At 43.2% G+C, this 15,130-nt stretch overlaps 1 protein-coding gene across 6 annotated transcripts in view; it reads right to left on the bottom strand.

Moving 5' to 3' along the window:
* The window catches only part of FGFR3 (fibroblast growth factor receptor 3), a 74,683-nt gene that overhangs the window by 28,121 nt on the left and 31,432 nt on the right, over positions 1-15,130 (bottom strand). For all 6 annotated transcript variants that reach the window (XM_024199050.2, XM_024199049.2, XM_024199047.2 and 3 more), the window contains exon 4: positions 8,058-8,111. In XM_024199050.2, the coding sequence (XP_024054818.1) occupies positions 8,058-8,111 (54 nt within the window). The remainder of the gene's footprint in view (positions 1-8,057; positions 8,112-15,130) is intronic.

Consider the following 15,130-nt stretch of genomic DNA (forward strand, 5'->3'; position numbering starts at 1 on the left):
CCTCCTACAAAAACAAAAAAGACAAAAATCAAACTCCAAACTGGTTTATCATGTTTACTTTCTTAAACTACAAGTGGTTTTAGTTTAAGGATTCATATTACCTTTGAACAAGGATAAGTTTTAAATACTGCTGCTAACACAAGATACTTCTATAATCTGCCTTAAGTAGACAGCAATGTTTCTTGGCATTGCTACAACAATTACATATATGCATTACATAAATACATATTAAGACAGTGGCAGAAAACTTATTACATTGTGTGTATGAGGAAGGGGGGCACAAAAAGTCTCCCAAAGTATGATTTCTGCTTAAGGAAACATTACAGGGTTGTATTTCTGGGTGTTTTTCACATCACCCTGTGGGCTACGTTCTGCCCTTTGATGCATACGGCTCCCAGTGAAATCAAGGGGAGACACAGGCATACAGAATTTGTCCCTAATGGCTTGCAGTGGTTGGGAGAAGAAGGCAAGGCTGGCAGCTAAGACGATACAACGTCTAAGTCGAAAGGAAGTGTCCAGCAGCAGAACGCCAGCCCTGGAGATGCAGGGCATGCGAACCAGTTTTTGCAAAGAGGAAGACACGTCTCTGACACAGACAGGGGACACCTGTGAGAATGGTGTTTGAGCACAGGAAGGCCTTTAAACTCCTCATGTGGCCTAACAGGCAAGAGAACCTCCTTGCCAACATTCTCAAAAGCACCAAAGTGGCTTAGGAGCCTATGTTTCATATGCCAAATCATCTAGGTCCCATTGAAAATTAAGTGTTTTCACTATTCCAACATCTTTCTGCTGCCCCTAATGAATTTCAATGACACTGAAAGTCAATGGGATTTTTGAAAATGTTACCCAATCTTCTTCCCTCTCCCTTTTTTTAAGCCTTGTCTCCATTAAGACTTTTTTTGCCTCAAATTTTCCTTCCTTGCTAACACAAGTGCAGACACCTGGGTGGGAGCATTAGCATAGACAAAGCACTGTCTGCAATTTAGACACAGACAAGCCTAGAAATGCTTTGAGCAGGGTTTGACCACATAGGAGTAACATGCCAATGGCTGCCTAGAGATCTGTCTACATTAGGGCTCCAACCACTGAGTTAAATTCCAGGCTCTGTCACAACTTGATTGTATACCTTGGGTAAATCACTTCATCACTCTGTGCCTCTATAAAATGCAAGGTGTGGAGGGGAACATCAGTGACATTTGAGAGGCACCCAGACACTACAGGGCTGAGGACCATAAAGATACAGACCAGTAGGAAACCTTAGTTGGCAAAAAAGACTTAGCATGGACGTAGCTTCACTGTACTTCGTACATTCTCTTGTGGGAGAGATTATCACAGTCCCAAACTGCCTCCCAGCAATGTTTCATCTCCACTGACGTGTTACAGACAGCAGCACAATAAAGGAATGGCGTCAATTCTCACCCAGCAGGAGGGCGCCAATGTTACTCTCATTTATTTTTCTCAGCTATGATGTGTAATCAAGGCTTGCTGCGACAGGCCAGCCATGGGTCAATAGTAAATCGCAGCTACCGTCCAAAGGATTAGAAACTACCTACTGTGTGTGTGCGTGTGTCAGCTCTGAGAAATGCTGTCACTTAGGTTTCCATTTCTATTGAAACCCTCGATAATACTGGGCCTTTGCCCAGTTTTGTATCTTCTCATGGAACTAGGTGTGCCAGACTGTAATCTCTATAACTTCATGCTTGGCTTAGTCCTGGAAAACTTGACTGAATGGGAGAGATCCTCAGCTGCTGTAACTGTTACAGCTCCACTGAAGTCACTGACTATCATATGCATGGGTCCAAAAAGTACATCCAAAAAGTGCCACTTTTATTATATTAGCCAGGTAAACTTCTGGTGCAACAATTACACTTTGCATTTTCCCACATTTAACAAACATACCTGAATTAAACTGGCTGGATGATTTTGAGGCTAAAACTGTCCATGTCTAACATGGAAAGTCCTCCCCTCTTGCTGGTTCTTAATTCAGTATTTAATTTTAATTCCAGGAAAAAACTTTTAAATGCTGTAGAATCCCCTGGGGCCAATACCTAGCACTGAGAGTTATTTTTTCCTCTGTTAAGTTGCCAGCTTATTCCTCCCCAAAACAGACTGAGACCTACATAGGTTTAGCTCTTCATGTTTCTACTTGTATCTAAAAAACAAAAACAAGGCTGATCTTACATCATAGAGCCCGAGCTGTCCTGTCTATAACAGCACACCAACGCCGGGGGCATGAAGTCATTTTTTCCTGATATGGGTGCTGCAGCTTATCTAGTCTGAGCTATAAGAACTTGCTTGCAAATTCCTTGGGCACTTGCATCACCTAACCTGCAAAGCTATGCCCAAAAGGAGAAAAGTAGGGGATGGGATTAATTAGTGAGCACTTTTCCTCCACAGCCTTGTGCTGGGGCATCACCCCACCTGCATCCCTATGTGCCACCACAGAGGAAAGCTGCTGAAGACACTGTGCTAGCATTATGCCCCCCAGATTTCAAGAAAGCACAGGAATGGACATGCCAGCCCTCCCTGCCCCCTTGGAGAGGTACTAACCTCACCGGGCTCTTGCACTGAGTCCAGAACACACACTGAATCCATGCAGAGCTGGGCACAATCAAGCTCGTAAGGTAAACTTCATGGACTCAAATGTGACAAGAATTTCATCCTCTGTTGATAACACGTAGGCTGGGATTTTCAAAGGTACCTAAGGGAGTCAGGTGCCTGAATCCCACTGAGTCAAGAGTGCCTAACTCCCTTAGCCCCCAGCAGTGAAGTACTATACATATTATGGTTATAATCTAGAGTGCTTCCATTAAAATCACAGGGATGGTTACTCTGAATTTACATCATTGTAACCATGAGCAGATTTTGACACAGTGACTGTCTCTGCTGAAATTAGATTTTCAGTTGCTCAGTGCATAGCTCACTGAAGTGAAATGCACCTCACTATCTAATCTCCATTCCTTACTTTCTCCTACTGGGCACAGCTTTCGAAGGCCAGAAGGGACCATTGTGATCACCTAGTCTGACCTCCTGTATAGCACAGGCCACAAAACTTCCCCCAAATAAAAGCAGATCTTTTAGAAAGACATCCTAACTTGGTTTAAAAATGGTCAGTGATGGAGAATCCACCATGACCCTTGGTAAACTGTTCCAATGGATAGTTACTCTCACTGTTAAAAACGTGTGCCTTAGGGCCCAAGGAATTAATTGGCAAGCAAGTTCTTGTAGCGTAGGCTACATCTGCACCAGCCAGCATGCATTTTTAGCATCTGCAAACATGAGACACAAGTTCCACTGTCCTGCCTCGCTGGAAAGCCATCAGGCTGTGGGAAAGGAGGTGGAAACTGTAGATTCAGGAGTGCACATCTCTTTATTTGCGGAGAACAGCTGTATTGTTTGCACTGCTCTCAACTCTAATTTGTTTTAACGCTTCATCAACCAGACTGCAGACCACATGGACCCAAATACTTCAACAGCCTTGACAACTGTAATCATGAAGACTAAATATTAAGGGCCTGATTCTCCCCTCATATATGCTTGAACAGCTCTCGCTGACTCCAGTGGGAGCTGTTTGTGTATCTCAGAAGTCAGAATCTGGCCCTAGCAGCAAAACCACCCACATTTCACCTAGTTTTTAACATTACTATGCTGAGTAGACCGCTTACGGCCCTGACCCCACTGGGATCAGAACTGTGCAGCTACAACCGGATTAAAGCATTTGTAGCAATAAGCAACAACAATAAAAGGAAATGTAGGAATTGTATCGTTAACATGTTCTTTGGAAATCATAGATGCAGTAAACTTGGGTGCACAGCAAATGAACATGAGAGCGGTTTCAAATGCCATAAAATACCTGAGGCAGTGACCCTCCTCTGGGCATGGAGGTGTAATAAGACAGCCACAGTTCTTAGGTTCTGGGAGCTTTGGCTTCATGACTCACAAAGCAACAGACATGTGGGGATGCTTCATGACGACTGCTCCTTGCCATGTTATACTTCATATGTGCTAGACCCCACACCCTCCCCATTTCTACCTTCCCGAGTCTGGGGGGAGCAGGGCAGGCCAAGGTTGAGATCTAAACTTCCCAAGCAAAAGGAATGTCAGTCAGATCAAAATTCACTTAAAGACGCGTTTGAATGTAATGAGAGAAGTACAGGTTGCATCAATCACTGGCAACAAATACTGCCACCGAAACCCAAGGACATTTTATCGCTGGACATTGTGGGGAGCAGGATTGGGCCCTTAAAGCTCGTAAGGCAGAGGAGGGAGTGCAGTGGACACCAGCTGGATCAGGCCCACAGTGATTAAACTAATTGCTCTATTCCATGACCTACCTCCTTCACTGGAGTCCTATTCCACATGACTGCACATTCACAAAGGGACCTCTAAAATCTTGGGATCTCCTGCGCTGAAGTCCCACCCCTGTGCAATTTGGACACAACTAGCGTCAGGCTTGGCCTGAGAATAAATATCTATGGCAGTGTCCCATTTAAGGTGTGTTCATTCTTGCTATCCAGGGAAGCTGACCGAATACCAGTACTTTTAGTTTAACTTGCACGTAGATCGTTTTTTATTTGTAGGGGAGAAAACGCTGCTAAATCTCCTCTGAAATGCAAATCACAAACCCCTGTGAGTGCTCGGATCACAAACCATTGAGGGCAAAAGTGAAATTTTAAATAAATACCCTCTAAATTAACTCTGGGCAGTAAATCTACATTCACTGGTGTGAAAAACGGAACAGCAAATATTATCTAGATCCTTTCCCACAATCACATACTAAGCCTGGCCACCCATCCTATTTGAATGACCAATTAAAAAAAGAGGAGCGACACTTGAAATAATTAATGTAGCTGAGCGCTCATTTAACAATTAGGTACTGCCATGAAATTCTGCACCAGACAGAATCAAGTCTAATTGTGTAATTTCCCCATCTGACGCCTCTGAGTATACAGTCAGATTTAATTGGAGATTACATTGGTTCTTTGAAGGTGCTCCGGCTAGCCAGCAGGGACTCTGAATAAATAGATAAAATTGGAGGGATGGGGAGGAGGGTTTGAAAGAAGAGTTTTGTTTTCGTTTTAGAATCAGAATAAACAGCTGTAGATAATTTAGATGCTGCAAGCACAGATTGCAATTTGTAACTTGGCTGCAGCAAATCTGGGTGTGATTTGAAGTTACAGAAGCTATTCCCGTGTGTTTTTTGTTTAAGGAGGGGTCACCTCCAATTTTACTGTTAGGAGCAGAGGATTAAAGGAAGATGAAAGTAGCAGAGAACTCCATGCAGATGCGTGTATGTGTCCCACTTAGGAGAGTCTTTGCTTTGTTTTCTAGCTCCAATACTGCTGGCCCCAATCATTCAAAAAATCACAAGTCAGGCTCCAAAAGATCACGAGATAGGCTTAAAAACCACAACATTAAAAAAAGAATACACTTGAGGTCGGATAGGTCTTATATTTCCCTTCTGATCTTGGAAACCTTAGGGGGGTCGCATTTACAAGCTTTTCTCTGCAGCCACGAGAGCTAGAAACATAATTTAAAAACCAAAACCAGAATGAAATAAGCTGAGAATCTCACATTATCACGACTCCAGGAACTGGAGCTTTAAGAAAAACTCCACGTATTGTGAGACTCCTGATAAAATCGTGGACTGAGAACTAAGGGTCACGACATTCTCTCTCCTGTGGGGAAAACCTGAGAGAAAGTTGGGGAGGAAGAAGCTCCGCCAGGTTCCCATGGAGGATTCTTCTGTGGGGCACGTCCCTGAGGAAGGGCAAGGGACTTGGCTCTTACATCGTATGGGTCCCTCATGATCTGTGCAGTTCTCCAGATCTCTGCAAGAGGCATGGGACCATTTGTGAGGAAGCACTGGGCCTTTGTACTGACCCCTGCTCCCGCTCTGACTGCATGAGTCAATGAGGGGTTGGAGGGAGAAAGAACAGACATCCCCCCAGCCTGGCCCCTTTTCACACATGCATATACAGAAGGTTTCCACTAATAGTCATCATGGTTTTCACTGGCACGTACCTACTGCTAACTGCTTTTTGCCAACGGGAAGTGTGGGGTCCGGACAACACGTAAGGCCCTGGGATGAAGAACTCAGAATACACTGCCCTGGGAGTTAGGGGGAGACCTAGATGATCAAACAGATCTGTTCCATCTTTGGCACTTAGAATTAATGTACCACAGATGGTCATGTGTCAAAGCATCCCATACAGCAGCAAAGGGATTGATGACATGGCTCCCATTTATGCAATAAACTCAGGAACACTGGACAAAGATTAACTGGCGGGTCCGACTACATCTGGTGGAAAAAGCACTTTCACATTGCCACAGGCCACATGATTTCACAGCTTTCTCTTTTGGCACACTAGCTTAATTGACCATTGTATAGCCGACGAGAATGCAGCTCTTCATAGCTAGGCCTTTGTGTAAATCTAGTGGTTACCTTCAGCTCTAAAAAAAGAAGCCCTAAAAGTCAAGGAGATCCAGAATATAAGCTATAAATACGTGTGGCAAAACATGTGTGGTTTTTCTTTTTAATTTAAGAAAAATGTGTCCTTTTGTAACACCACACAGCCCGTGTTTTGTGACACCCGCTGCTAAGAGATGAAGCAGTTTACTATAAACCACATTTCAAAATAAAATCTATATATAAACCAGCAAAGAACTTTAAATTGTGTTAAATCAGGTGTTTCTCTAAGTCAGGGCCAAATCCTGAGTAGTGATGACTACTTGCTTCATTTCCGCTGGCTTTAAGGCATTAAAGGTGCTGAGTGTTTGTCAGGAGGTGCTGGTCACCTTGTAGAAGCAGGCCCTTAACGACCAGGTATCAGAAAACCACTAACTGCTGCCGATGGCTCAGCTGGCACCATAACTCCCAATTACTGTTCACCTCTTGCAAGACACTCTGGTACACATTTATTACAGTGGCAGACCTGTTTTACAGAGTCCTAGAGATCTAATGCTGTGGGTAGGAGAAATGTTCCAGTCATACTGAATTTCTGCCAAGGTACATAGCTGATTTGGAATTCAAATACTAGACATATATTTATTAACACACACACACACACACACACACACACGCACGCAATTTGCCTTGCAGAAATATAAAGTGCATAATAAAACACAACACTAACGCCTCTGAAGCATGTAATGATCCAGATTAATGATATTACACTCAAAGTACCAAGCACGAGGGTTGAAAGAGCCTCACTGGAAAAGGAAAACAATGTGAGTCTCAGATTTGGGGCTGATTTCACCATGAGTATCAGAGGGTGCAGATCAAATGGAGTTGTTCTTGCCTAGGGCATCAATGAATCTTGCCTATGGCTGCTCCTTCCCTCAGCAAGCTAGCTAGTAAAGAAAAAGCATTAAACTGGATAAAAAAAAAAAAAATACAGGCTCAGATACTCCATTGGTGTAGAATCAGTATAGCTACACCGAAATAAAAAACACAGATAGAATGAGTTTGCCTGAATTTAAATACAAGGACAGGCTTAATACTATAGTTCAAGAAGCTGAAGCGATAGGTCAAATCTATCTAGATTTTTAGAAGGTCATCATCGCCCTTGTATTTGAGCATAAATATAAAGACCTTATAATAAATATCTGGCCTGCCATCATTTATGAACTTCTAGACTCTAGAGCACACATCATTATGGTGGCTAGGTACCAAATCTAGGGGAATTCTTATTTCCAATGCTACAGGCTATCACCTTCAACTTTGAATGAGGTAAGAGACCTCCTTAGGGCACTTCAAAAGGTAGGTAACGCATTCCTGTTTTACAGACAGGGAAACCGAGGCAGAAAGCTGTTCTGTCCCTTGTCCAAGGTCACCAAGTGAGGCCACAGCACAGATAGGACAAGAGCTCAGCATGATTGTGTCCTATCCACCAGGCCGCACGGTTCCCCGTATACATTCTGGAAATCTTCTGTTTTGAATAATAATTATAATAATATGCTGTATGTCCTATATTGTAATCAATGAACACAACACCTTCTTGAGTGGAAATAGTATGAATGATAGCTTTAAAGAAACAGACTATGCATTCCATTACCTGTGTCTTCAGACTCGTCATCATCATCTTCATCATCACCCGATGATGGAGAATCTAGAAAGGGAAGAAAAAAAAGTCACTTGTTGTGCTACTATTAGTGGTGTTTCAGTATTTCATTTTCTTGATACCACTACAAGAAACAGTAGATCAAACTCAGTCATTTTTTTAAACCACTATGGAGCAGACTTTCAAGCGGCAGCTTCCATACCCACCCTCCATAACTGCATTTTTGGGCACAAGTGAGAGGATTTTCACATTTGTCTGGGGAATGGAGATTGATGGATAAATACCACAGGTGTGTGCATGCCAAAATGGTGGGGAGCTGCAGCCCTACTGAAAACTAGGCCCTATGTGTCTCAGAAACTCTTAACTGCAGGGCCTTTCTGCGATTTTTTTTGCTGTTTTCTGCAGAATCTAAGATTTCATTCAAGAGAACAATAAAGGAAGCTCTCCTCTTTTCCACTGCTATCAACTTTCCCATGCAGAAGAGCTAACCAAATAGCAGAAGTAGCAGAAATATGAATTGTTTCCCCTCAATCTTGGGTTAAAGTTGATCAGCAAAAAACCAACAAACAACCTCCTTCCCCCAAGACTTGTGATTTTTTTTCTTCTTCTTTATGATGGCTAAAGATTGCCGGAAAGCATTTTTCCCAAGAAGGATCCTGCCTGGTTATTTCAAATCTTAGATATTTAGGTCCAGATGCTCAAAAGTATTTAGGGGCCTAACTCATGGTCCAGGTGCCTAAATATTTTTGAGGAGCTGGACCTCAGCTCCTGTCTAGGCTGAAAGACTCTGAAGCCCTGATCTTGCAAAGACTTATGTATGTATATGGAGATATACCTCTCTCACAGAGCTGGAAGGGACCCTGTTAGGTCATCAGAGTCCAGCCCCCCTGCCTTCACTAGCAGGACCAACTATTGATTTTGCCCCAGATCCGTAAGTGGCCCCCTCACAACCCTGGGTTTAGCAGGCCAATGCTCAAACCACTGAGCTATCCTTACCAAGATGCATAACATTACACACTGTGAGTAGTCCCATTGACTCCACACTGCTATGGGGTCATGAATGGTGCATTACATTAAGCATGTGTGTTAAGTCTCTGAAGGGCTACGATGACTAGTGAACTAGTGCAATGGTGAAATCACAAGAGCGATTCAATTAGAATTGTATTTCCTTTTCATTTCATCTTCCCCACCCGTATTTTTCTGACACAGACTCTTCTCACCTGTTCTCCAGAGCAGGTCTTTCTAGTAACACTCTTGGGAACGGAGTACTACAAAGGGGAAGATGCTTGAGATAGAAGGACAGGGAAACCCCCCATTTATCATGCTGTAATGAAGGCACCATGCTGCAGTTGTGACAATCAGGAGACATGGGTCAGGTCTACATTACAAATTTGCAGCTGCGCCTCTGTAGCACATTTGGTGAAGGCGCTTGAAGTTGATGGGAGCTCTCCTGTCGGCTTAATAAATCCACCTCCGTGAGAGTTGGCAGGAGAAACTCTCCTGCCAACACAGCACTGTCTACATGGGGGGTTAAGGTCAGCAAAACTACGTTGCTCGAGTGTGGATTTTTCATACTGAAGTATTTATGTAGTGCAGACCCAGCCTAGGAAAGCAGGTACTTTACATAAGTGCAGCTCTGCCTGCCAGTGGAGTTGTTAAGTGTTTTCATCTCTGGAGACTCAGCACACACATTTGCAATGGCAGGTCATGATGCTCCTACAGGCATGAGAAGCTGAACTGCAGTACCTGGGGTGGGGGATGAGGGGGGCAGTGGGCACAGCTGATCTGCATCTCTTGCCTGTTTTGTGCTGCTCTAGAGAAACACAGGGAGGGAGGATTTGAGGGGAAACTAGGGTCATGGCCAGGCCGTCCAATCTATATGGATGTACTGGACAAAACCCTCCCAAGGGAAGCACATGGCAGTCTTCTGCAGCTACTACAGCTCGGTAGATTTCTGACGGGAATAATTCCCTGGCTCCAAACAGTGCATGTCCTACAAAGCAGCTGCTCTCTGGCTCTGCCTCCGGGAGCCACAAAGTCCTGACCATGCAGAAGGGCTTTGAAGTGTTTGGGTGCCAGGTGGGACCAGAGACGACGTAACTCTTGGGGTGGGGGGCTAGAGACAGCATGGGAGTGGGTGGGCTCTGCCCTGCTACATCAGCACTTCAGGGAGCAGGGCCAAATGGAAGGCAGAAATGGAGGTGGGGGGACACGTGAGGTCACGCGCCGCCTCTGGGTGGTATCATGTAAGGGAGCCACTGCTCCCACTGCACCTTGCGGGTGTGAGGCCCAATGAGGCACTTTACCTCCTCACTCCCCCAATCACACAGTTGACTAACACTGAGAGGTCATACCAGATCCAACCAATTGTCCGCTACTCCAATACCCCACATCCAATAATGGCCAGGATCAGATATTTCAGATGTAAAAACCCCCATAACAACGACAGACTAAACCTCTTGTTATCTCCTCTCTAAGCTACACAACCCCAATGTTTCAAAAAAATCTCTCCTCATATCCAAGTTGCTCCATGCTTCTAGACACTTTCACTACCCTTCTCTGGATCTCTTCTTTTTTGGTTATATCCTTTCTGCAATGGGATATATTATTTTTGAGACCAAACCAGCACATGCCAGGTGAGCGCATATCACTAATATGTAATGTCTTTATATTATTTTCTGTATTCACCCGTCATTTCACACTGCCTAACACCATGTTTGCATTTATTGAGCGGTCTACAAAGGTTGTTAGTTCTTTTTTTCTGAGTGGCTACTGTTTGTTTAGAAACCACCAATCAATAAAATTATACCCTGAAGCCTGTTTGTAAGATTTAGCATTATTCATTGCCTCTTACTTTAAATAATCTCCAATAAATATAAAAAAGGCATCATATTATGCAGCTGCTTTTACATTTTGATACAGCCGTAAAAGAAATTGGCAGTAGATTTTTAGACAGTAGGAAATTCTATGAAATGTTCAACATGTGGCCAGAAATGTAATGCATCCAATTTAGCCAAAGTCAGGCAGAATATCCTTTGTTACAAGATGAGCTCTTGCAATTTCTGTATCGTCTTCTATCCAGCTGACTGATAAATACAGTGAAAAAGCTAACAAAGGTATTACTGTTCTACAGAATCTGGAGAGACCTGCAGAAATATTCACTGTATAGAAACACAGGCGTTACCATATTGCATTAGATTATTGGGGGGGCATCATACCTAACATCCTGTCTTTGGCCCAGATTCATTTAAGCACATGCACAATTTTCAGCATGTGTCTAAGCCCCAGGACTTAAGTCCCACTAAAATCCCATGGGACTTGGTGAAAGTTTTGCATGTGCTTGAGTGCTTTGCTGAACTGGGTCTTTTGACAACATCTGCTATAGACCCTGATGAAGGCAAGAACATGACCAAACGTGCACTGCTGCACAAGGGAGGGGGAAGAGGTAAAATCCTTCCTGACCCTGCATCTTGAAAGCATGAGGTTTGGTAATCCTTATTTTGGCATGCATGATTATAATGATATTTATATGCTTTAAAATATACCAGTCTTAACTGGGGGGGGGGGGGGGGAGCACATTTTTAATTAAATACTATACTTTGACAAGAAATCAAACAGATTTTGTGGATGGTGTTTTCCTTTCCTGTCAGGGTAAGTGTTATTACCTACAGAAAGAAAAGGTCTGTCTCATCTTACTCACAATGCTGAGTCTGTTCAGAAAGACTAGAATCAAGGTTTTAAAAATGGGTGTCTAAAGTTAGGAGACTAAGTTCATATTCAGGTGCCTAAAGAAGTGGACTGACTTCAGAAGTGCTGAGAGTTCCAGACTGGAACTGAATTCTATGGGAGCTGCTGGGCACACACTACTTTTGAAAAACCAGGTCACTTGTGTCGGTGCCTAAATATGATAACAAGACCTTAGCATTAGGCACCCATTTTTGAAAATCTTGACCTGGGGTTTTCAAAAGCTGCATTTTGGTACTGTGAGAAAAGAGCAAGTAACCTGAGATCCTGTCCTGCCAGGACTCCACTCACCCATCAGCTCCAAGGGCAGTTCTGTGCATGGGAGGATTGCAGAACTGGAGTGTCAATAATTGGCATGCAGGATCAATTCTGAACATTTATTTATTTATTTTAAGACGGATGTAAGCGTTACTGTTTGCAGGAGGGAAATGGGGCTATCCCTTCTTAACTAGTGAACTGCTGAATCCCACCCACACCCAGGGTCCTGTGTTTTAAAGACCAAGCTTAAAAGGTTCTAAGTTTATTCATACACAAATCTATTCTTTAATTAACCTTTACGGTACAAAGCAATAACTTTGAACCTGATTTCCAAACCACCTTAATGAAAAAGTTGATTCATTTTACTCCTTGTGATGGAGGGTGTATGCCTCACACAGGCCCAGAAAGGGTTAATATGGACCTGAGAGGCCAATTATGGTACCTGGCTGCACCTGGAAGGAAAACCCGGCTTAACTGATCATGAAGCCCAGGTGAGCAGGAGCAAGCTGGTTAGTACAAAGCCAGGAAGTTAAAAGCAGAAGAGAGCTGCAGGGAGAGAGTGCGCAGTCACTCTCTCTAGGAACAGGGGAAGAAACCGGGAGGGAGGGGAGAATAAACCCTGGGATCCTAGCCCTGAAAGAAGGGTCAACCCAGGGAAGTTGTGGGGAAGAAAGGCTGGGTAGGAAGAGGCCCAGGGAAACACTGGCAAGGGGACTATGTAAACCATGGCTGAAAGTATAGGGTCCCTGGGCTGGAACCCAGCGTAGAGGGGAGTGCCTGGGTTCCCCTACCCACCACTGGCAAAGCGGCATGAGCAGCGTCAGGGGCCAGAGACCTGACACCAGATCTAGGAACTGTTTGTTGAACTTTGTTACCCCGAAAGGGATGGACTTTAACATAGTAATTTGGTCCTCCTGAGTAAATCTAACGAGGGCCTGGAAGCATCATTAAGAAGGAAGCTCTTTCTCAAGAGACACTAGGTACCTGTACCATTTATTAAATGGAAATTTTAATATGCATGTCTATAAATTTAAAAGACCTACTTTTGCTCAGTTACAGCGTAAACTCCAGTTTGTTACTACCAATAACAGTGTAACTCCGAGTAATTATGGCACATAATCTTAGCGAACAAATATTTAGATATCTAAGGAATTCTAACTAACCCTGGTGTTACTTTTAAAATGCAGGAATGTAAACCCCACTCTCAGATTACAGTCTCACTCTTGGAGTTGAACGCTAAGCAATCACTAATAATTATGAAGAAACATAAGCGAATATAACAGGCGCCACTAGTGCCACCCAATGCAAAGGCTTCAAAGTTTAAAACAAACATGGCTGACAGCTAAAACTGAAACTCCCACATTAGCAGCACTTTGGTTGTAATGACACTGAGCTAACAGAATCAAAGATGCATAATGCTGGCAGAATGGTGGTTCAGGTTACTCACTTGCTCTCAAGCTGTTATTAGCTATTATTAGCCAAGAAGAAAAACACAGGGGCTTAAACTTTTAAAAGCACAAGATTATCAGTCTTTCCACTATTAAAAACAATTTCTCACTTTACCACTTTTTGGTCTGACAGCTGTTTCACTTGATTGTATAGCCAGCTGCCCTTTCCTGCCTCTGTTGCTCCTTGAACTCAAAAGCATTTTAATGTCACTTAAAAAAAAAAAAAAAGATACAAACATTTCTAACAACCTGAAGTTCCCTATTCCCAATAATCGCACCTAGTTAAAGAAAATCTTTCAGGCCAAATACTTCTTTAACTATTTAATTGATATGACCCTGAAATGTTCTCAGTGATCTCCAATAACGTTCAATTAAAATCAGATGTTTGTCAAGATTCACTGAAAATGTCTTTTTCCTTAAACAATTTCGATTTCACTATTTGTATAATGTTCTAGCTTTGAACCCCCTGTGATGGGACTGAGTGTATGTCTCCAGACTACATCTGTTTGGTTATCACTTCGGGTGCAGGGGAAGAGTGACTTGGTACTGTAAAAGGTTAGGGACAAATTTTCAAAAGTGGGTGCCTCCATTTTTGAGTGTCCAATTTGAGACACCCAGGCCAATATCCGCAAAAGGTATTTTAGGCACCTAAATACCTTGGAGGATCTGGGCCCAGGGTCTAGTTTATCGAAATGCTTGGCACTCACAACTCTGAAGGAAATAAACGGAGATATGGGCACTTTGAACCTAGGTGACCCAAAAATCAGTAGATACTTTGAAAATCAGGCCTTAATCCAGGGGTTCTCAAACTGGGGGTCATGACCCCCAGAGGGTCGTGAGGTTATTACATGGGGGGGTCACGAGATGTTACCTCCATCCCCAGATGTTGCTTTGCCTCCAGCATTTATAATGGCGTTAAATGTACAAAATGTGTTTTTAATTTATATGGGGGTCACACTCAGAGGCTTGCTGTATGAAAAGAGGTCACCAATACAAAAGTTTGAGAACCACTGCCTTAATCTATTTAAATCAGGATTATTATCAACTAATGACACTGATGTTTATCCAACCACCTGTCCAGCAGTTTTCAATAATGATGGGTGTTCTTAGCTAATTATCTACTAATTACTTGTCAGAAACTGAGACATTCTGGCACCCTGGAGTTCAGTAATCTATGTTTGGAGCAGTTTATGGTCATCCAGCCCTAATTATCTTAATCATGCTAAAAAGGTTAGGCAAATGACAGTAGCTGTTTCATTGATACATACTTATTTGAAAGTTTTGATATGTTCCATTTAATGCCATTGAAAACCAGGAGTCCATTTCCACTAGAATGAGAAGGGGACACTGCACATATTTGGGGCACATACTCTGGATGTCAACACACAGACTCCACATGAAGCTGTCAAGTGGAAACCAACTGGCGTGAGGAAATGAGGGCGCCCAAGAGAAATGTTATGAAGAACGCTTAGCGGGAAGGGCAAAACAGTCCATCACACACCACAGAGCAGATGGAAGCAGCAGTTAATGACAGAGGGATGGAAGGGGCCAGAGGGAATAAGATATACATTTTTAACAGTGAGAGTAATTAACCGCTGGAACAATTTACCGAGGGTT

This window comes from Terrapene carolina, unplaced genomic scaffold, assembly GCF_002925995.2.
Source record: "Terrapene carolina triunguis isolate 2854851 unplaced genomic scaffold, T_m_triunguis-2.0 Scaffold66, whole genome shotgun sequence".
Classification (NCBI taxonomy): Eukaryota; Metazoa; Chordata; order Testudines; family Emydidae; genus Terrapene; species Terrapene triunguis.